This window comes from Poecile atricapillus, chromosome 1 (assembly GCF_030490865.1).
Source record: "Poecile atricapillus isolate bPoeAtr1 chromosome 1, bPoeAtr1.hap1, whole genome shotgun sequence".
In the NCBI taxonomy this organism is placed as follows: Eukaryota; Metazoa; Chordata; class Aves; order Passeriformes; family Paridae; genus Poecile; species Poecile atricapillus.
Window position 1 is genome coordinate 41,483,968 of NC_081249.1, and position 23,910 is coordinate 41,507,877.

Here is a 23,910-nt window from a genome sequence, read left to right on the forward strand (position 1 = left end):
CAGTGAAGAATGGTTGCAATTTTTTTTGTTCCTTTCTTGTCCTTTTTTTTTTTGGTTGGTTTTTTTTTTTGTTTTGTTTTGTTGATATTCTGTTGAAATGCAGCAGCCTTGAGTCAGGCTTGATTCAGAAAGAAAACTTTCTTGGTTTCTTCCCCTGTCTTTTTTCTCACTGGGGAAAAACACATACTGTAAGATCCTTTTTCCCTTTTGCAGCATAAAAGGAAATGAAGCTCAGAAAGTTTCCTGTAATAAAGGATTGAGAAAGAATTCTCTCAAGATTGGATATTGTCTTCAGAGATATCTGAAAAAGCAGGAAGCAGTTCAGTCTGGCACCTGGTACTCTTTGGGAAAACTAAAATGGGAAGCAGGTTGCAATACTGCTGTCTCGTAGAAAACTGCAAGTGTTTGTGGCATGGTCCATTGTCCAAGAGTATAAGAAAAGAAGAAAGTTGGCTGTTTCTGTAGCTAAAACACAGTTTCTCTGACTAGATCCAGGATTATCTCCACTGTCTCTGCAGTACAAGGCTGAGGAAGATGATGAGCAATGTCTGCAGTGACCAGCCAGGTTGTGTGGCTGAAGCCTCCACCTCCCTCCTGTCCGAGTCGACAGGCGGTGCTTCGGTGGTGACAAAATCAAACTCGGTGGGACAGATGTCATCTGTGCAGCCGCTTCCGCTGCCTGAGCCGCTGGTTTCATCACCTGGCACAAAGGAGGGAGGGAAACAGCGTGAGTGCTATAGGTTACAGCTTTCATCCCTTTTCTCCCTTCCACTTGGCACCCCAGGGGAGATGAACACACTGGGAATGAGGAAGTGTTGGTGGTGCTAAATTTCATTCAGTAAAGCTTCCAAATGAAACCCACTGTGACTTAATTAGGTGATTAAATGCTCTTCTGAAAAAGGATCAGACTGCTGGCATTATGGAAAGCCTTCAGTGTCTGGATGCATTAAACATGAAGATAAGGAAGAGAAGCAAGAGAAACAATTATATAACTGGAATTTCATGGAATAGAAAAAGACTTTTTATGTTGTCAGCAGCACAGAGCATAAAGACCACAGAAAGTCATTGCAACAGAGCCAATTTATAAATGTGTTCCAAAATTACAGTTATGTAATGACAGTTAATGGTTTCTTACTTGTATCCTGGAAGTTGACATCATTCCCATTGTACGCGTTCTTCAGTTTGTTAGTCATGACACGTAAGGCCATGATTTGTTGTCGAATAAAGGTGTCTGGCCTTGTGATGTCCACGTCTACTTCTGGATTGTTGATCTGGTTGGTCAAGCCATCGTTCATAATCTCAGGCAAGTATCTATATAGCAGAATGAAAGATTAGTTTGAGACGCAGTAATTCCAGAAATAAAACACAGTGCAGTAAATGATGTGGTAAGAAATTCAATGTGCAGTTCTTAAACAGATCTATTAAAACTGTTTTAAAAATATAGTTTTAAATTTTACTGACTCCAAAGGATCTGTTTAGTAGCACAGCTGCATGGGGAGCAGAAAGGATTTAAGTTTTTCAACCTCCTAACTCTCCATATACTCCCCAGCAAGAGCAATGACTGTGTGAACTTTGGAAAAGGTTCGCAAGCCAGTAGTAAGTCACCACATATTCATATCCTCTGCTGACATGAATGGCTGCACACTAAATTAAGCATCTAACAGTGCATTATGCTGTTTTTATTTCTTTCTGCTTAAAAAATATGAAGTTCTCAGTTGTACACAGCATATTTGTTGTTCTGAGACAGTTTAGAAACCTACCTTGAGGCGTTATGGCTTTCCTAGTTTAAAAGTACACTTAATTTTCTTCTCCAATTCTTCCTTGCATCTCTTTTTTAGACCACCATGAACAACATCTCCAGGCTATATGACATCTAGGCCCATAAAAAGCATTATAATTTTACCAAACTCCTGTACACTCTTTGATTTGGTCATTATTCCTTTAAACCAGACTATGCTTGCATGTCTCATGTACTTTGTGCATAACATTTAAGGTACGGCATTTCCTATGCATCCACACATCTAAAACTTTTATTCAGTCTCTTACCTTATAATTTCTTGATTACTGCAGCATTCCTTTCTCTGACCTTGAGTAATTCAGTCTTAGGCTGCTCACAGGCAGCAAGTGTGCTTTTGCACATCTTTTCCCCACAAAAAGCAGCCTCCAATCATCCTGCAGCAAAAATGTCCATTACCCTTTGTTAAAGATGCACTCTTTGTCCCCTGCTGCTCTTTGTCCTCAGGAAGCTCTTTTTGTAGGAATTTGCAAAGCAACATTTTTTCCTGCTTTGAATTTCTGTTAAAAATTATCTGTGCATTTTACAGCTGCCAGGCTGAAAAAGGGTTGACATTATTTCCCTGTGCTGGCATGGCGCCCTGAGAAAATAGTGTATCACAGCTTCCCTCTTCTCTCTTGTCTGTCTTACTATGTTTGTCCCATATTTAGGCTGCAGGGGATTTGGTGCAGATCTACCCTTTGTTTATGTTCTTTATATGATCTATTTTGTAATTAGTTTGCATACCAGGCTGTCCTACTAATGTTTGTGGGACTCCTTGTGTGCATATGTACTCAGACAATAAGTAATGATAGCACAGTCTAGCCTACTAATGACAAACTTCCATGATGCCTGGTACCAAATACACTTTGAGAGTATTTCACGTCACTCTCACTTGTGCGTGCCAAATTCTCTACCAGCACTGAAGTTTGGTGTTGATGACAGCATTCTTCTTATTGGTCTGGAAAAATGAATATGGCTGAAAAATAAGTGTGAAAGCAAGGGATATGAAAGGACTTTCTCTGTTGAAGTCATGGTGAAGGGAAAATAAGCTCTGCATTGCTTCTGGAGGTTCACAAGACGACAGATGCTTTGCTGCACCAAGGAAGGGCTTAGTCTCAGCGTAATGGGTCCTCGCTTTGCAAGATGAGACTCATTTGCCAGCAGTGACCTTTGAAGGCTTACATGAGAATAATCCTGGGGGTATGTGAACACCTAAGAGCCAAACATGACTGCCAAAACACCCAGCCTCAAGCTGCATGTCCTATTGTTTCATTAGTACCATGATGAGAAATAACATTGTTGTGGGGATCCCATCCAGACTCCGGCAGTCAGATTTACCATAGTGAGAACACAGAGCTACCTCCCCCAGTATGGAAGACTGCAGACCATGGTGTTATGAATCACTAAAGACAGAATAGGAAATAATTCTGCAGAGCTGCCTAGAGGCAGTAGGATGGAGACCTTGGCAGGCAGGGATGCTCTGGACTGCAAAGAAACAGCATCTCCATCCGTCACACGTCTCTACAAATGAAAGGGCTGCTGTAGATAAATTACTCAGCCTAGTAGTAAATCAGAGATTTCAAGGTGCAGTTGATTAAAAATGAGAATGTTAGAATTGAACTACTGGCTCAGAGAGGATGACTGTCTTGCTCCACATCCTGTCCATGATGATGGCCGTAGCTGTTAGTAGCTACCAGTTATCTGAAATTGCTAAATATTTATGTGGATTGCTTTCCTTGTTTATGAAAGGTTAGCAGCTCTTTATTGCCAGCTGTCCATGAGAAGCTAAGGATAGCTCTGAAGGGCAGCTCACTGGCTTTCTTTGACTGATATTTGTTTGACTTCATTTTGTCTTACCATCAATAATAAAAGAAGAATGTACTGACTTAATGCATTTAAAGAGCACTCTGGTGTGTGAACCTTCATGAAGGTTTGTATTTTGCACTGTGACTAGCGTGCATCTGATGTCCTTCCCAGCAGATGGGGCAGCCCATTCAGTTATTTTGTCAAACTGTCACACACCCTGCTTTATCTGCCCAGGATCTGGTGATCCCCAAAGCATTCCAGGCAAGCGTACCTCACTTAGGTGTGTAAGGGACAAATACTTGATGTAGGTCACAAGAAATCCATGGCCTTAACACTGCCTAACAGTTAGCAGGATACTTAAATTCCCTTGACATTTAGGACATAGTAGTAAAAAATTAGAAAGGCTGAAAATTAATCTTTAGGTTTACACACATACCCAATCTTGTATGTTCAAATGCAAGTGTCTGTACATAAGCAGAGTCCCACTCCCACCAGATCCAGTCACAGCTAGTCAGGAGTTTATTCATCAATGGAGCAGGGACAGCTGTTAGAGTCCCATGTGCCTTTGGCCAAATGACTAGTTCATTATGTTTCATCTGCTGGGATTTCCTTGCATAAACATAGACAGCTGGTGCCATTTGAATGCTCTTAGTCTCTCTCTTCTTGTCACTAGCTCTGAAAGGTGAGCTCTGAAAGGTGAGCTCTGAAAGGTGAGGCTTTCTGGATCATATCTGCAGGCTTGACGGGGAGGTCCTGGACATCTGGGACATGTAAAGTTATAGTGTGTGCCTTTCTTTAGGCAGCTGAATTGAGTCTTGAGTGCCACTTTAGCCACTGTAGGCTGTTTGGTGTCATGCTGCCACTCCAGTAGGGTTGAATATCCCGGAGATATTCAAGGGTCTAATTTCCCTGTTCCATTAAGGTGTCCTGACTGCTTGGACCATCTTACATAGCTGTAGGTAAGTGTGTTCAGGCAGTGGACAACTGCCTCTGAGTAGGCTGACAGGGTATTGGGGCTCTTTTCAGGTACCTTAACACTGGTGCTTTTAAAAATACTCAAGCAGTTTTAGTCCAGGCTCTGGTTCAGAGGGGAGACAGTGTCCTGCGTCACACTCATCTCAGATGGCCCGGAGAGTCTCCAATGATAGTACCACTGCATGGGCAACACACTCCTTATCACCACATATTTAAGTATCTGAATTTACACGTTTGAATGTATAGCTGGATTCTGCCCTTGTTACTGAAGCAGTTCACCTGCTTCTTTGCAGGGGCAGGGAGGGGAGAAGTCAGATAAGTCTATATTGAATGAAATATCTCTGAATAGTTTTCATTTCTTTAAAGGACAGATGCAGATATGGGAACATGCAGCCCAAGGTGTTTCGTGAGTAACTCAGAGAGGCAGCCCAACACCTGTTGTGACAAAAGCATTTTGATGTGTGTGGGGTAGGGTTAAGTCACACTGAATAGGAAGCCATGTCTTGGGACCATGATTTGACAGAAGATTTGTTGCTGTCTGAGCAAAGTTGTTGAACACAGCTGCTTTTGCTGCAGTTCCACAAGTTGAGACACCCTTGTGAATTTTAAGTTTTGCTGCTGCTTCTGCTCTCTTTAATGATCTCTTTGTAGGCCTGGCCATTACAAGAACTGTATGCCCATTATAAATGAAAAGAAATGCCAACCTGAATCAGTGTCTGTTCTTTGCATCCTCCTAGCAAAGAAAAAAATAAAAAAAAAAGAGAAGCAAGCTTTCTTAGCCCTCTGAGTATAGAGAAGCTGAACAATACTATTTGTTTTCTGGTGTTTGCTTCTTGCTCAGCTATGTCAGGATTTTAGTGTAATTTACATTGTTTTCTAAAATATTAATGCTTTCTGTTCCTCTTAGCCTTTCCACAGTTCTTGCTTGTCTCAGCAGACACAGCAAAGATGTTTTTTGGCACATAATAGCCAAGTACCACAAAGCCTATTTAAAACCACTTCTCTTCTCTTTTCCCCCTCACATTTTTTTTTTTTTTTTAAATAAACCGTTAATGTTCCACAGTGTCTGCTTCCTTTTCAAATCTAAAAATGATTGATGAATTTTTCAGGTCACATATATAAAGCTTGTAGATTTGACACCTCCCCCCCCCCCCAAAAAAAAAAACCCAAACCAAAACCAAAAGGAAGAATCTTCTGATTTTTAAAAAAAGTCTGTCTTAAAGGACAACATTCCCCACATTTTGCTGCCACAGCAGCTGCTTACAGTACAACTGGGGCATGCCACCTAGGCAGTACTGGAGTTATTCCAGGTGCACAGAATTGTAGGCAATAGAGTACAAAATACAGCACAGGCTTACTCAGGCTGGGCTGGGTTTAGACAGTCACATCTGGTCCAGAAAGATAAGTGCAGTGGAAAATTGGCTTGTTTGGCTAACTAGTTCACCTCATCTGATTCTGTTTGCTCAGGAGGTAATCCCCATAGGATATTTTCAGTTTGGTTTTTTTCCTCCATCTTGGAGAAAAGCTTGAGGAGACACAAGGAGAGGGAGAAAATGCCTCACTGCCAGTTTGTTGGAAGATATAAAAATAAACTAGAGCCATCAATTAAGAATAGGCAGTTTTCACACTTACTGAGAAGTGGTTTATTCCCACTTTCACTAGTGGTGCTGAACAGTTATCTGTGCCTACCTCCAGCTAAAGGACACTCAACTCATTGTCACTGCAAGCTCTGCTGGACAGCAGCAAGAAGCTTTCTGAGGGCAAGCACTGATCTGGTGAGTCTTTCTTCCCACCTGAATTTTACAAGTAATTAAAAGCTCTCTGCCAAGAAGTAGATATTCCCGTATGTGTGGCAGTAGAAGAAATGTCAGGACAGCTGAGAATCTACCCTGTGTTTGCTTTGGTGACATACCTTGTAGTTTTGGGCTAGATATTGAAAATTATAGTGTTAATTTTTTTTTTTATTCCTTACCTTTCTCTATATTTTTCTGTTTGTTATATTTTTCTGTCTCATATATCATTCTATTTCTTCTTCTTTTTGGAGGAGTGATAGGTTCCTTGTGGAAAGGAATGCAGGTCTCATCTGTTCCATTGATTACAGCTTTTCAGAGCTAAGACATATTAAGGGCTACAGTCCTGGTGAGACTCCAGGACTATGATCACCAGGATGACAGTGCATGAGCACAATCTCTCAGATGCTTTGCTGGCTCAGTTAGTTGGAGTAATTCAAGGTTATTCTCCTGAACATCAGAGGGTTCAAGATTTGGTTGCTATTCTTACTTCAGTAAAAGTCATATATTCAAGGACTAATATCTTGGACTTGGTTTAAGCCCTAAAGCCTGATTTTCCATCATTCTTGGGAAAATTCCCTAATTTCTGAAGAATACCTATTGGTGAAGATGCCATCAGCTCTTGTTAAGAATTTAATTGCATGTAGGGAGGGAGATAAATTTTCAAAGTTTAATCTTAATGTTGTTTTTTTAGATCCTAAATAGCTTTCAGAAATCTGTCTCTGCACATCTGGCAGAAGATGTTAATTCTTTAAACATAAAATTATGTTCATGTTCTTCTGTGAATACAAATGGAGAAATCCTGCTGGGCATCTCTCTAAAAGGCACTTTGTCTGAAGTAGCTATTATTATTATTATTATTATCTTTGATATGGATTTTTCAAAAAAAGAGATCACCCATCTAATAAATATTTTCCCATTTCCACAGCACTTGGTTTCTACGTGATGTGACCTGATTAAAACCATTTTTCGTACAGGATCAGCAACGAGCCAAGTGCACCCTTCCAGAACACCAAATGGATGACTCCTTTACCCCATGATTACTTGTGAATTGGCGACCTTCAGTTGGCGACCTGGTGTCACTGTAAATTAATCATGGCAGCAAAGTGATATTTAGGGAGTGTAATAACCACAAATGACCTTGGTGTAATGCCTCTCTCAGGAGAAAGCCAAGCTCTCATTCTCTGTGATCTCAGGTTTGTAATTCTTTTCCACTGTAAAAGTAGCATCAAAAGGTGATGTGTAAAGTGAAACATAAGGCATAATGTCTATCTGGCAATTCAAAGTTTCTAATTCTTTGTTCCAAAACAGGATGCGATAAAAACCCCAGCAATAATTTCCTTTCCCCATGGTAGCCAACACCACGTTGTCTTCTTCCTTACAGTATTAATGCCTAGGTGGATGCATTTCCTTTATTTTTGTACCACAGGCTTTTGTCATATTCTCTGGAATTCAACATGCAACTCTTCATATAGCACAGTGGTGCTTATGACAGCTGACACAGTGAACACAGATACAAATATATATATATATGAATACTGGCCAGATTTTGCTATGCTCATTCTTGTGAGCTAGTATTTGATATCAGATACTAATGAGTCTGATCAAGGAAACCTTTAATTTTTTTATGCTGCAGTAAAAGTCTTTGCCCACTAGCCAAGAGGTGATTTTGCATTTAGAGCTAGTTATTGTCAATATTGTTTTTCATACTATTTCATGTACAGCCATGGCATTCTGTGGTGTTTCTTTGATTTATTACTATTGCCTCCACCTGAAGCATTTATTGAATTATGTTGCTAAGACTATGACTATACATTTCCTTTGTGAATGGATATTAAACAGAAACTGGGCAGAGGAGCAGTGCCTGGACCTGCTGAAATCATATCTTCAGGTGATATTTTGAAGCTGTCACTCTACATCCAGTGAAATGTCTGTGTTCAATTACCAAGGAGATTATTAACAGAGGACTGCTCTTCTCTCTCCAGAACATTAATCTCAGAAAGCATCAGGAAAAAACCCAGGCTTCTCATAAGATAAATTCTGCAAAAGAAGGGTAGAAAACTGTATGCATAAAATGTACTTCCTTAACTGCCAACAAATGTGGAAGTTATGCCAAACCCTTCAGTGCAGAAGAGAGCTGCCAAGTATTTCCCAGATGTGGTACACACACTAGTGCTGGCCATGGAAACCAGGAGGTATAGATAGATATTAAGGGATTTGACTGCTCTTTTGTAGAAAGAGTAGCATGTATCTCATATACGTGGTGCATGCACCCTGATGTGGCTCATGGCATTTAGCTGGGATACCTTGAAACTCTGCTAAACTGCTGGGAGTGCACTGGCCTGGGCTCATGTCTTTCAAAGATCAATAACAAGAAAGGATAAAATAGAGAAAGAGAAAGCACACATTTTTATTTCTCCCTTCACACCGTTTCTTTATGATGAAACCTGTAATAGCCAGATGCTCCTCCCAGTATTCTCTGAATCCCCAGGGGCTTTCTATGGATCTGGGACTGCAACTAAGCAGTGGCTCATGCTTTTGGACAGGTTTGTTCACATGCATCCAAAAATGGATTCAAGGGGCTTGCAGTATGCCAAACAGCCCCCTCCTCTTGTCTGTAAAATGAGTTCCCTTGAAGGTTATATAGTAAGGCTAGGAAAAAATGAGGCACATTCAGTGTGAAACATCCCCCTGTAAACTATGCTTCTTATCAAAATGATCAGATGATGAGATGGTGGGGTGGGTGCAATCTATTTATGCATCTGTCCATCCATATATCCATGTAAAATGGCACTCAGTATGTTTCTAATTTTTTTTTCCTATGTTGTTTTATTTTCATTGTTTTTATATTTTACATGCTTGTCTCACTTCTTTTTTTCTATTTGTTTGTTTGATTGATTGGTTGTTTTTTCTTTTTGGCTCATTTTTATAATCTGTCTTCATATGTATCTTCAGGTAAAAGGAAAATAAAGATTCCAGTCCCTGAGTGCCAGAAAGTGTCACTTCCCTTGAGATTCAGCTGTCACTAGACACTCAAACCTCTCCACTCCTCATGTCTTCACAAAAGCACAGGATACTGCTGTGCACCCGAAACCGTGCCCCTGGCATGGTCCCTGAGCCAATTCCTCCCCCTCTCAGCAGGGATAATCAGATCCTCTCCTCTGTCAGCTGATGAATCCACACTGGGACTTTTGGAGACACCTGCTCATCTGTTGGCTCCTGCTCTGCCGCAGCCAGGGCCAAGTAAACTTCAAAATTAAAACTCACAGAAAATTCATCACTAACAAGGGCAGACAACTACAGTTATCTCTGACGAAGTAACATAAGGTCAAATCTTCTACACAAGATAAGTAGGAGTGCTACATTTATTCTCTGGTGGGTATTTTTCATTCCCCCGCCCCCCCCCCAAAGGAAATAGCCCTAGGCTTTGCCAGCCAATAGCAAGTCGAGTTGGAATTCCAATTTCTGTTTCATCCCAGTATGATATCCCGAGAGTGTAATTGCATCACAAGATGTCAGTCCCAACACAGGGATGCTAAATGTACCTAAAGAGCTCTTTGAAATCTCAGTATAAATTATCCTTCTGGAGCCAAACCAATGCACATTTTCTGCCTTCACATGCTGACACTCTGTGCACATTTACCCTGACTCACACTCTGGCTTTAATGGCACTTTGACAATAAGTAATCCTGGCAACAAGCTGCACATGGACAATGACTTGTTCTCCCCATTTCTGTTTCACCCTCACAAACAGTTTCGTGAAATACCCCCAGTTTGATGATTGCTTCAGGCCAGATGGGGATTTGGAGCAGTGGGGTGGAGAGGGGTCCACCTCACCTCGCCTTGGTGTGGCCATTCCAGCAATCCTCCTCGACTGACGGGCCGGCTGTCACTCGCTCGTCCTTGCAGATTGTGTAGGGCAATGCGGACCAGAACTTTTTAGAGAGCTTTAGCTTTTCTTTAATGTCTGTTACCTGATTAAGAGAAAATGAGAGGGGAAACAGATTAAAAAACATCAGCCAAGCTAATTATAGTGTTAAACAATACATTGTTTAAGTTTGTAATGGTGATGATGGTGAAGGTTAAAAAAGCTAAAGGTGCTAAAACTTAATTTCCAGTGTTTAAAAACAAGACACCCAGAATTTGAGTTCAGAGCATACAAACAATCAAAGTCACCTTTTTCCACAGGCAAGACATTAATAAAAGCATGTTGCATCTTGAGCTTCCTAGTCTCCATTTACCTAAGGTTTTATAAATATACACCTTTTTAAGAATTAATATGCTTCACAGTCTACTGAATGTGAATTCAGTTAAACAGTGTACATCAGATAAACCCACCAGCTTGGTCATGTCTTAGAAAAATATTATATAGACAGCTACATGTGCAGGTTTTAAAAAAATGATGCAGTGCTGAGCTGATGTTGAACTGATTTGAGATACATGGGCTGAATACATTTCTGTACATTTGGATCTCAGTTACAGTGAGAAGTCATGCAGAGAATATATTCATCTTTGCTATTATGTGTAGATAAATATCTGTAGGTGAATACAAAATCTGCATGCAAGAAATGTTGTGACAGTATCAAAACAGTTTCTTTACCTTATAAATTCCTTGAATAATAATTTAATTTGGCATGATTCAGGCTGCAAGCAGGAGCAAACTGAATTTCCAGCATCAACTTAATAAGTAAATGCTCTGACTAAAATTTTATCAGTTCTTGTTTTGTGTATGGTATACCAGAGTGGAGAAATCTACAAGAACAGACAGAAAAAACAACAGAGGACGGACTACAAAGGATGAATGCTGCCACTGTTGTTCTTATGGAAACAGATGCATTTCACGTTAAGTTGTAATAGGATTTAGGGGAGCTTGTTGAATAGCTTTTAAAGGAAATCGCTAAGCTTTGTTCTTTAAAAAAACAGGAAATAAACACTCTCCATTCCTCCATTCAGTTTTGAGATTGTCTTTTAGGTTGTTGAAGTACAATATTGTACTCGGCTATTTATCTCTTTTATCTTTTTTCCTCAGGACATGATAGCTCTCCTTGCAAATGGTCTATGCTGCTTTGCCATGCTTAAACTCTGTGGAATGTCACTTTACAAGCCAGAAGATAGAAACAGCTGAGGATGTTATTTCAGAAGCACTGTTTGAATTTTCATCCACAAGAAATAAGAAATAAGAAAGAAATAAAAGAAATGAGAAGAGGACAATAGAAAAAATATAAGAAGAAGAAATAAGAAATAAGTAGGACAGTATTTTTCTTATGGGATGTTGACAGTATTTCTTGCCATGATAGACACCTTATAAATCTCCTCCACACCCCTTGCTAAGCCCCAGTTACTTTGTTTTCACATGAGATATCAGTGGCATTTGCAAGCCTCTAAAGTCTCAATAGGGGAGCCCTGTAAAGCCAAAAAATCAATTCCAGTTTACAGGCTGTGAGCAAGGCTTTGGCAGAAGTGGAGATGGTCTCAGGATGCCTGCCCTTTCTGATGTCCTTGGTCCATGGGACCAGGGCTTCTGGGGAGACAGCAATCCCTCTTCTTCCCTTTCTGCCCATGCTGAGGGTAAAAACTCCAAAGTATCTACTGGGACAGCTAACCAGCATAAGCAACATTGTTCATGGTGTGCAAATTCCTGCTAGGACACTGTGAGAATAGAGAAAGTCTATAGAAAGTGTAAGGAAGAAAGAATAGAGGGTGGAGGATCCATTAATGTAAGTTTGGTGAACGTGAAAGTCAAAGGGATAGATTTTCTTATTATAGCTTGTGACTGGATAACTATTACACAAATAATCTGATTAATATTGGTGGTGAGTAATGGTGGTAGTTTTCAGACCAAGAACTTCATTGCTTGCTGGAAGTTATGTAAAGCTATCAAAACTCAGATGTTTAGACTTACATTCGGATTTTGCCCATATTCAAATTAGAGCTGGTGGTTTAGGACTCGCAGACTTCTGTTTTCAACAAGTGATTCAACACCTATTGGAAAGTAATTTTCCCCCTACCCTTCTAAGGGCTGTGATTTGGAGTAGAAGCCTTTCATTTTCATAGAAGCCAGCAAAAGAATGGAGAGATTCTCACTCTCACACTGCACATGCTCTCCAGATACTCCCTGAAAATCAAAATGAGGACTCCCATTCCCCAGTCTCTTCTGAAGCTATTAAATGTTGTTTGCATACTGTATATTAGATAAAAAAATCATTAAATTCCCTAACATTTTTAAAAAAAAAATCCTGTTAAGGAAGTACACATGATAAAGTAAGAAGGTCTTACTTTATTCAGGATCATTGGTAAATGACAACTAATTAAATCTCAGAGGCATCCTCCTGAGGTGTTATTCCTATTTTAGAGCCTGGAGGGCAGCAGACATTTGCATGACTCACAAAAGGCAGCAATAGTAAAAATGACTACAGCTTAGGGAAAGGTTACCATTTACAGCCTCTCAAGATGCCTTTGACTTTGGTGCATTTAAAATTTTTTTATGTCTTCAGATATTTCCCTTCACAGCTATCTCCTACCTCACGCCTCCCTATTGCATTTTTTCACCATGGAGATTTACACAGCCTATGTGGACTTAGTCTCTGAAGTCTTGTCCCTTCCTGCTGTCTGACCAGACCTGCATTAATCCCCAGTTTTTAGCACTGGAGTTTGCACATCTGTCTAACTGCTTCTGCAAACCTCATCCTGAAACTTTCTGGAAGTGCAATGTGGTGTCCGATGGCTTTGCTAAAGGAATTCTGAGCACTGATGGAGCCACCTCATCTTTCAGGGAGTAGCCCGATGGCCAGCTCTGTGAGATGAATGTTTGGGCAGGCAATGACTTTGGAGTACTTTTAATGTAACTTTAAATGCAGAGTAGAATTAGGAGATGTAATGCCTGCCATGACATGTTAAACTTTTGCCTGTGGATTTCAGAGGCTTCAGTTCTAGGAGCTTGTCAAGCATGACCACAGAAATTCTCTTATTAGTCCCGATGGTTACACATATTCCTCTGTACATTGTTTTGATCACCACCAGCATTTAAAAACTATGTAACAGATGTAGAGACCCTTGAAAATGAGACAAAACCCACTAAGGACTCAGTTAACATTGCTTGCTTGTGATTTATGAAGTCAGACTACTGTATTCCCTAGTGACCTGTGGCCTTGTAAATGATTCCTCGGTATTTCCTATTCTTTGAATTTAAGATTAACTTTCAAGCGTGGTTAGGCTTCTGTGGAAACATTTAAATACGAGACATATGCAGTTTTGATATTTTACATATTTTCTTTCCACTTGCTCTAGCAGAGATTTATGGGGATTAAGATGCCTGGATATCTTTGGCTGTAGCTAGCCTGATTTTCCCTAGTTGTCTTCCTGACATAGCCCTGATATTATATTGAAATACCCTCTTTGCAGCTACTTTGAAGGTATGAAACTTGTTCTGAATCACAATATTTTCTCATAAAAAAAAGTTACAGCAAGAACCACTCAAAGAGTTAAATTTTTCATCTATTGGGGACATAAAAAAATGTATACTAAAATAGCCTTGTCTTGATCTATAACTGCTAGAAGAAGAAAGGCATTACTGTGTAAGAGAGAAAAGTTAAATATTTGCATAATTTTCAAAGAGAAACTCATATCCAGAGTTATGGGAATGGTATAGCTACACATCCTACATTGAAAAATACAGTTTATTTTGTATTTCTGCCACTGACTTCTTATGCAATCAAGTCAGTATGTCATGCAATTCCTCAGCAGAACTTGGAAGGGCACCCATGAGCTCAGTTTCAGGCCCACCAGCATGGGCTTAGTTATAAGCTAAATATAGCTGACACTTATAAAATAAATAAAATAAAACTACTACACCCATATTTCTGTCTTTACCCACCTTGCATGCCAAAATCATGAAGAGAGCTAAAATCAAACTTGTCACTTTACTAGGTATCAGATCCTAGCATTCCTTGCTTTATTTTGGGACATTTGGATAAAATGACAATTCAAAGTAAGTTTTGAATATACCATGTAAAAATAAAAGTGTGCTGAATACCAGTTTCACAAGGCATGGAAGATTGCAGAAAGACCTTTGCTTCTGAAGCAGGCAGACAATTGCCAATGGAATCACTTTGGCTTAATTTCTGATGGAAGAATGCTTGCTTGGCAGTGTGATAAAATGCACTCAGAAGCAATCGGGGAGAAAAAACAAATTTTAAATGTGGAGTCTGTAAAATAATTAAAAAAAAAAATATTATTTTTCCTTTTTCTTTTTGTCCTGCTCTGCCAAATCCTCCCCTGTCAAGACCATCTCATATTCCTTCCAGATTTATCATCCCCAGCCATATAATTCCTACTTTCAAAGATAGAGGGCTATCATAATTCCTACTTTCAAAGATAGAGGACTATCAGAAGATGCTAAAATTGTGTTCAAAGATGGTGAAATGCACACAAACCTCATGTAGGTTCAATGCAATAAATAAAATAAAATAATATGGAGCCTTTATGTTAAGAAAAAATGTTTCCCATAGTCTCTGTTTCTTCTTTCTGATGTTATTGAATTGCATTTTTTTCTTGTTCATTCTGCAATTTGGAAAGATTTTCCTTTTGAAGTGAAAGCAGAATATTCAGCTTGCCTTTCTGTCAACACCTTCTCCTTGTGGCTGTTCAGAGATATCTTGATGCAAAGTCCATTGAGAATTAAGCCTTTATGACCTGGAAAAATGTACACATGTTTCTGGTTGTTCACCATAAGTTGATTCTCTGGAGTACCAGGGTGCCACCCCAGATGTTTTGCTATGGGTTGTATGGGGCAGCAGAGACACTTGGCAGATATTTCAAGTGGCTGCTTGTGATGGGGAGCTGCAATTTCAGGGACTTCAGGCTGCATGTGTAAAGTGTATCCTGCCAGTGTGTCACACTGACAGGACAGCTAGAGCCAGCCAGTGGAAAGAGTCTGACATTTTGTCTCAGAGAACAGATGTGAAAACAGCCATCGTGAACCATGTTCATGCCTGTCATGTGGAGGCCCTACGGCTTGGTCTGGCTTGTGGGCCAGCCATAGCCAGGATCAACCTGAAAGCAACACCCTAAGTTCAGGGATATTGTTTTGCAGTTAGGGAGAGTTACAGTTCATTTGCATTGGATCATGGGAGTTACTATGTTAATATTGGGTATGGCTTGCCATTCATAATTGGTTAGAATGTTTCTAGAAAGTTGAAAGCTAAATTGGAATCATCTTTCCTTCGCAGGCTTAGTGCGTGGCTGTATTCAGGAGCACTCGATGTTAAGATTAAAGGACCCTTGGATTTTCCACCTAAGACCCATCACCTGCTCTTTTATTCCATGCCAATCCACCACAATTGTAGCCTGTCCTCACAGGCGTGGGCTGCACAATGCTGCACGTGCAGTTTTAGTCGGAGAATCCTTTGCCCTTTCATCCACAAGCAACATTTAACTAATGCCACTTCTTCACGCTACATTATTTTCCAGTGAAAAACCAGACAAGTTTTTTGTTTGCCTGCTGCTTGCTTTGCCCTAGAAGTGTCTAAGACACCCAGCCATGCACTCAGCACCCTTGCAGTCTTTATTAAAAATAATGTAGACCTTGTATAATAATGGGCAGCTGGATAATGGATTTGTGGATATGGTCCTTGAGCACCTGACCTGGCATGTGGAATTGTGAGAGGCATACCCTTCACCGTGGGCATGGCCAGGTAAGAAGAACAAACAATTCACCACCTGATTTGTGTTCTGCCGTACCAGCAGAAAACTGCTCCAGACTTTCATACATCGATTTATGTCCATTAGGGATTTAATCTGAAAGCATTCTAAGACTAAGAGCCAACAATTTGTTTAAAAAGACTAGGTTAGCAAGCACAGATTTTATACTGCTTCTAACTATGTTGTTATGTTTATATGTCTGCTACATGTGTGTCACAGTCAGGGCAAGAATCATAGGTCACAGTACAGGACAGCTGGGTATTTTAATTGTCACGCAGTTTTCCTTGTAAAATGGGCTTAATGAAAAGCAGTTAACTAAGTTTTAGGGGCTGTCCCCCAAGAAACATGTGTCTCCTGTGTGTCCTTTGTTACTTCTCTCATCTTCATATAGATATCTCGGTGGCACTAGGCATTTATGTATAAGCAACTGAACTGGGCTCCCTCTACCTCATCTAGCTAAAGAGGATCTCTCTCAGAAGTTTTTCCATAGGCACCTTCATTTTTCTGCTGATTAGATGTAGAGAGCTTAGGCACACATTCTTGTTTAGAGTGGCTCATTAGGTGCTCAAAATTTCAATGCACACTAGGTACCTCAGTGAGGGCGACCTGCTTTGATTATAAAACAAGCGAGGCAGAACTTTATTTGCTCTATATGGAATTCTTTTTCATACGTTATACATTTCCATACTTTCTCACAAAACATATTTAAATACTGCCAAGCAGTAGCCAAACCACCATGAACTTGACGGCAGATTGTTTTCAGCTTTTTAAAAAGTATGGTGAGTGCCACATGGACTCAGCAGGATTTGAGCATCGCGTTGCCCCAGCTGCCAAGGAGCACCCTGGATTTGGGGGGCCCTCGAGATGGCAGTGTTGCTCAGTCTTTAGCTGCTGCCAGCCCCTCTCAGCACACCCGCTGTGCTTCCCAGAGAATAAGGCTGTAGATTGTTCCGCTGAATATAAAACTGACAACCCTGTTATTTTAAACTCGAAAGTGACAGGCTGTTATTTTAATGAGGTCTGCCAGTGCCAAGGTTAACCAAAGCTTTATTTTCCCTACAAAACATTAAGGCTGCGGTTCTAAAAAGGGGGCTGTGAAATTTTATGGTTATTGATACTTTCTCAGGGCAGAGAAGTTCTGAGAATTTCACCCAGGTCTTCTTGCTCAACAAATGCTTTTTGGTTTTCCACTTTTTGTTTTGTTTTGTTTTGTTTTTGTTTTTGTTTTGTTTTGTTTTGTTTTGTTTTGTTTTGTTTTGTTTTGTTTTGTTTTGTTTTGTTTTCCCCTGACTTTGTGACTTTAAGTGGTCTGGAGCTTTACCAATGCCTGCCTGCTCATGATTCATGTTTCTGAATCTGCAGAAAAGCAGATGACAACTCTTCTAATCAAGAACTAAGGCAGAATCCAAGCTATAAAACACAAATGAGCACCTGAGTAATTTGTGAAATAAAACAAAGGAACCAGGTGACTTTACAAAGGAAGACTTTTCTCATCACAGTATTTCAAAGTAAAATGAAAGAATTTTTTGCTGTCATTGTGTCTGAGATCTATCACCTTTTTGACAAGAAAAAATTTAAGGCCTTTACTAACAGTAAAGAATGGCTATTAACCTTACTGAATACATAAGTTCAGAGAGTTAGGGTGCATTCAGCTTCCACACCAATACTCCTACACTTATGTATCTACATTCACATCACAACCCCCAGAAACCCAACACTGACTCACTTAAGTTTCTAGTGCCATTTGAGACACCTGCAGCTATCTGGGCAAGTCTCCTGTAATTTGTGATTTATATGTGACCACCCAGGGTGCCGTCTTGGATGACCTAGCTGAATTGTGTTTCATTGAGCTTTGACCTGAAACAGTCATTTTGAAACAATCCAGGTTGGCTACTGCATGTTTTTCAGGAAAATAATTTGCAGGTCTGCATGAGGGCTGACATGACCTCGCAGAAGGCCCCTTGCCGTCAGTGGCCTGGAAATGCTGGTGTCACGTCGGGTGTTTGCTGGCTCCAGGGGCAGGCGCCATTGCTCCTGTAGGGACTGGACAGTCACTGCTTAGAGCTGACAGCCTTGTGCTCTAAAAGAGTGCAAGTAAATCAGGCATGTGCCTTTGGCATTGCTCCCTTTCTGTGTCTTAACCCTCACCTGGAGATCCTGCCTTCAGCAGTCCCCACAGCCCTGCAGAGAGCGCAATGTTGCCTCACATCATCAAATGGACCTTTCTATTTTAATAAAAACACTGACATTTTTGCTTACAGGCAGGTAGAGCCTGACACAAAACTCCTCCCACATTCAACATTCATTTTGGCTGTCGAGAGACGAAGGGCAGAAGTCTGTCCAGTGGTGGAGCAATCTGTTCTAAATGTCCTTTCCATAAATGTGTCCATTTATACTCTACACTTTGACCCTCAGTACATGAAAACATTGCTTTTGGAAGGTAGATGGTACTGGAAACATCAGTGCCCTGAAATGGAAATCTGTAGGACCTGAAGCAGCTTTCCCCTTCCCTGCAATACCTAGGAGCAGTGCTAAAAGGCTGGTCTACAAATCTGATTCAAACAAATCCAAAGCACTCGGAGGAATCAGCTTTTTATTGCAGATAAGTATAAAAGTAGCAACAGAAATATGCTGGAATCTTAAAGATAAAATGCCAGAGGCTTTTCTGTGTCAAGGCTAGGCTGTTAAGCGCTGATTCTTTCTGAACAGTCCTTCGTCTCTCCAAGCAAAAATGTTAATAGCTAATGTAAACAATTACTAATAGATTATTTCAATCTTATACAGCCTTTCATTCGTCCTGGAAATGTTCATCTGGTACCCGTGGTGAAGGGGCTGTTTCTTCTCTTAAAACTCAAGGTTTTGCATGTGTTACAGCAGAAAAATAGCTGAAGCCTCCTAAGAGCTGTGAGAAGTGTACAATTTCAGAGGGCAGCAAGAGGCTGGGATATGTCCTTTCATAACAGAGCAATGATAATTGTACTTCAGACTTGAAGTAGCCTTATACTTCACTTCTTCTAGTAGTTAGTTCCTGACATAGCTCCTTTGCTTTCCAAACTGAAGATGTTCTCAGTGGACTCTCAATGATTCAAAGCCGAACTTTTCAGCTCTTCTTATCCCAAGGGATTCCAGGTCCAACATACTCAGCCTGAGGTAGAGCAGCTGCAGAGAGCAAGGCATTGGAACGGTAGAGCACTCTTCTCCACATCATAATCTAGATTAATAATGTTCCCATTATTAATATTCTATGGGAACACCCCAAATTTGCAGCTGTACCATGCAAACTCCTGCTAGTTCTAACACCACCATTTATTCCATCCAAAATTAATGCCTGCTAGATTTCCCTCCCCTAACCTAATGGCTACCAGTCAATCTCTTCTGGAGCTGGAGCTTGGTTTCAGTGACCTGGATATTTTCTTTCTGGATTATTTTCATCCAAATACATAAAAAGCTGTGTTATTTCAAGTGGTGAATATATGCAGTCAGGAAAAAATTAAAAGTCAGCATAGAGGCTTTGTGACATTGCATGTACTCATTGTAGTGATGTGTAGTTTTGCATTTTTTTTTGCCAAATTTTCTTTCCAGACTCTCCAAGGAAGATGACACAATTTCATTTTCAGAGTGGTTTCAGAGATGAGAAAGTTTTCAACAAATTGGTGTTAAATCACATGCAAATATAAAACATCTAAGTGAAAATCACAAAATATTGCGAATGAAAAAGGTAATGTTTTCAGAGACACAAAGTTATGTAAAAAGATATTTCTGGCAGGGTGAGTAGGCTCAGCAGGGAAAGTGCTTATCAGGAAAACAATCGGAGTCAGAGAGAGCCTTGTAGTGTCAATCTGCTATGTCAATATACTAATGGCTTTTGTTGCCTTCCTACTGAGCAGGGGAGCTGAGGTGGAGTTGCACTCTTGTTTTTTCACGATAGGGTTAAGTACCCCAATTACTGGATCCTCACAGAACAGCTGCACACAGCTTCCTCAGGGCTGCCAGGGACACAGGCAGATGCAGACAGGAGATGTAGAGGTTGGGTGTGGGTCCAGCTACTGCTGGTGTTCAAGAATTACTCTAAAAGAGGGATGAAATGTAAGTCCAGATTGAAGTTTAGCAAAGTAATGGGGTGTTCTCTTAAGATTTTATCCTAAAGCAGCAACAAATCTAATGAGACTAATAGATTCTCTGTTTTTTGCCATGGCCGAGTGGAAAGCCATGAATTTAGATATTCTTTCAAAATTGGTGCTCAATCTAATCCTGAATAAGGAAATAAACCCTTTCTTTGGTTCTATTTGAAGTAATTATGTGTATCTGGAGTCCTCAGTCTGAGCCCTGTGACTTGGTGAGCAGTATTAATTCAAGGTGCACAGCTCACCTCTGCCATAAATTCAATATACTGCAAAGCCATTTGTGAAATCTAATCTGGACAATTTAAAGAGCAAACACTGATGGATAAGAATGAGCACAGTTTCCAGCACTTGAAGCATACTGGGTGAATTTGAATGAGCTTTCCCAAAGAGTTTTTATTCCAGATAGAAAAATGAAGAGAAGAAAGGAATACCCCATATAGATGAAAAATAATCATATACCATGCAAATTACTTGAAATCAGAGAGTCACTGGGTAAATAAAGCATTCCCCTACATTTCTAGTACCTTCCTTACAATGAAATCTCTGTTTTCCCTTCTTGAATGCTGCATCAGGTAAAAAGTCTCCCCACTTCTCCAAACATGTCTACCTAACAGTAGTGATAATATAGCACAATTCAAGCTATATTTAAATCAAGTAGGTAAACAAAGCATGCAACTAGGCTTGGTGTTAGTGCTCGAGTATTTGATGTGGCTCTTGGGCAGGCTTTGTAGCTTGCCATCCATCTCCCTGCCACCACAAGCATGCTGCTGGCATCTGGGAACTCTCTGTCACCACACTGCTGAGGGGGACATACCACTTTCTGCCTGCTGCCAAGGGAAGAGGCCTGAGTCAAGAAGAAATTGTGTATGTAAACTTGATTTTGTCTTTTATTTTTTTTTCCTCTACAGGTACTGACCTTCTTTCTGTGCTTGTCCCTTCCCCTTCCCTTTAGTGCTGATGTAAGAGGCCCTGGCATCGCAGAGGCTGTTGGGGGAGGACAGGCTGCCTGGTTCTGCTGGGACAAGGATGCTGTCACTGGGATATTTCCAAATACAAGTGGAAAATGGGAGTGCATCTGTTCTGCATCTTCTGCTGTGGGCTGTGAGAGCAGGGTGGGTGGTGAAAGGGAAGCTACAGGACTCGAAGCAATCCATTTGCAATGGATAGCTAGTGAGTCACCTCACAAAGACCAGTAAAATATTCTTGTCTCATTCTTCCCTCGAAGCCCAGGCAATCCTGCCTGTTCTTCACAGCTGTCTCTGAGAACAGAGAGGCACAACCGAGCTGCAGTGCTGCCTATAGCTGTCAGGCAGCCTCCTGCTGGTTACCCCTCTGGATGGAAGCAAGTAGCTGGACAGGAGATCGATGCTTGCTCCTCGCACACAGGAGCTTAAAAGCAGCCCAATTCCTGTGCCAGCCCCCTCATGATGGAGGCAGCTGTGCTCTGGTTATTTGTTTGGCTTTTTTTCCCCACCTTTGTCTGCTAATGCTTTTCAGCCACACCAGGCATTTGGTGATTGCAGGTTGTGTTCCCATGGTCAGGAGTCTACATAAAAATAATGACATTATAAAAGTAGCGAGTGCTGCAGTTTATTTGCCTCCAAAATCTAGGAGCTTTTGAGATCTGTGTTTCAGGGGATTTAGTAATAGTCATAAAAACTGGAAAATTGGATTTGTTTTACCATAAGAGTGCAGACTGCAGATTTTAAGAAAAGCAGTTTCAGAGGATTTGGAGTGAAAAATCTAGAAAATTTGCAATTTTGTCTATAAAATTAACTCCAGAGTTCTTCACAGTGTAGGAAAAAAATTCAAAATGAAAAAAAGAAGAATATACAGCCTCACAAATGGTAGTGTAATAAAGAGCTAAAGATAATAATAGAAACATTCACATTTTCTGTCTATTTTAGTTATTTTCCAGTCAGGAGCTCTTCAGCAGACAGAAGAGATTACTCTCACTGAGTCAAAGCTACCATTGATACTGAATGCATAAAATATAGGCCACTGCCTGAAGAATATTTTCAAGATCCCATAAGGATCCTGAGCTTCACATACTCTTTCATTTCTTATCCTCTTAACTGGAGTATTTAAAGAATGTCATTTGAAAAGCTGGGATTTGGTGACTTGGAGTAGAAAAGGTTCAGGAAGGCAGTGGCACAATGTAAAAGGATCCTAGTTACCCCCTGTAGGAGTTGATACAAGTATGTGAGGAAAGACCAAACCCTGCCATTTCTGAACTACCTGTGAGAGTAGAGACACAAGCTTGACAGAAAAGAAATCTGATTTTTGGCAAGGAGAGGGACAATTTCCCTTCTAAAATACTTTCCTCCAAGGGGCTCAGAGCAGTTTGAGAAGTTAAACTATAAGGAAAAATTATGAGAATTCACCTAAAGTAAAAATTCACTCAATTGTTTTAAGCATCAAATCATTTAGCAGTGGGGATTATGTTATAATTTATAACACATTTTTGAGTCACTGCAAATTTGTTTCAGTACTTTCTTGAAAATTCCCTGATGGTAATTTATGCAGGCCAAAGTCATATTCTGTCAAAAGTGTCCCAGGCTATCATATATCATCTGTCCATCAAAGCCAATAACAGTAGACACAGGGAATTTGAAAAAAATAAAATAAAAAAATAATAGAGGAACAGAAATATTTTATAATGAAAAAGATAACACTTGGGATAAAGAAGAAAAAAAAACAGATGAAAATGGGTTTCAGACAGACTGTTCCACTGCTATTCACTGCTCTTACATCTTTGCATACAAGAACAGCAGTTCCTAGAGGGGACCTGGTGTTTGTGGAGGAAAGGGAGAAAATGCACAATTGCTCTCAAATGTACAAATGCTCAGAGAGGAGTGGCTTGAAAAATTTAAAATCCCTGTAGAAACAAACAGCCCAGCACCAGTTTTTCTTTATTTAATTGCTATGTACAATGAAATAAAGAACATGAAGCAAATGTGGTGTTCAGGGAAAAACAACAAAAAAAGGAAAATTATACTTATTAGTATGCCTTTTATTCTGCACTGTTAACATCTTGCTGTTGTGTAAAAAGATTGCCACAAGGAAGAACAAGAAGCAGGAGAAGTACAGAATTCTAATTGAGTTTTTCATGCTAAACAAAATACCATGATGATTGCTCATTCATTTGGCATTCCTGCTCTCCCTGAGTCAGCACTCTGAATGGCAACATCCTCCTGTGATATTTCTGAGCAATGGCCTGACCTATGGGTCATTCGCCAGCAGAGCAAATTGTTGTTGACTACCCTGCCCTAAATATCAAGTAAGTAGTTCTATTCTCTCTGGTTCACATCTTGAGCCACAAATGGGCACATATGAGGAGGACAAGTTATTCAGCAGCTATGAGAAGAGGGGATGAGGCTCAATTTTTTTTTTTGTCACAGCAGTAATACTTCTTGCATTGGAATATAATGAAAAATTCATTACTTCTTATTTTACTGGGGGAATTTTTTTCCTTTTTCTTTTTCAACTTTATCTCATTTTCTTCTTCCTTTGTGCAGCACAGTATCTCCTTATTCTGCTGTCTCAGTTGACTCTGTCCTGTGTGTTTGGGGTAACCAGGAGGTTGTGGTCTGGTACCCAGCTCTTTGTGTTGTGATAGCTCCAGTTTTGGTCTGTGAACACCTGAGAGGACATATGAGTGACCCTTGCAGCCATGCAGAGATGGGAGGTGGCTTGAGAGACTCTTCCTCAGCACCCCACAATACAAGCATGCCAATGT

The 23,910-nt window shown here is 40.3% G+C and overlaps 1 protein-coding gene across 1 annotated transcript in view; it reads right to left on the minus strand.

Annotated features, from left to right (window-relative positions):
* Positions 1-497: 497 nt before the first annotated feature.
* GPC6 (glypican 6) overlaps positions 498-23,910 on the minus strand; it is a 713,349-nt gene continuing 689,936 nt past the window's right edge. The window contains exons 9-11 of the mRNA XM_058832891.1: positions 10,186-10,322; positions 1,136-1,311; positions 498-700 (exon numbers count right to left, since the gene is read on the minus strand). Of these exons, the coding sequence (XP_058688874.1) occupies positions 498-700; positions 1,136-1,311; positions 10,186-10,322 (516 nt within the window). The remainder of the gene's footprint in view (positions 701-1,135; positions 1,312-10,185; positions 10,323-23,910) is intronic.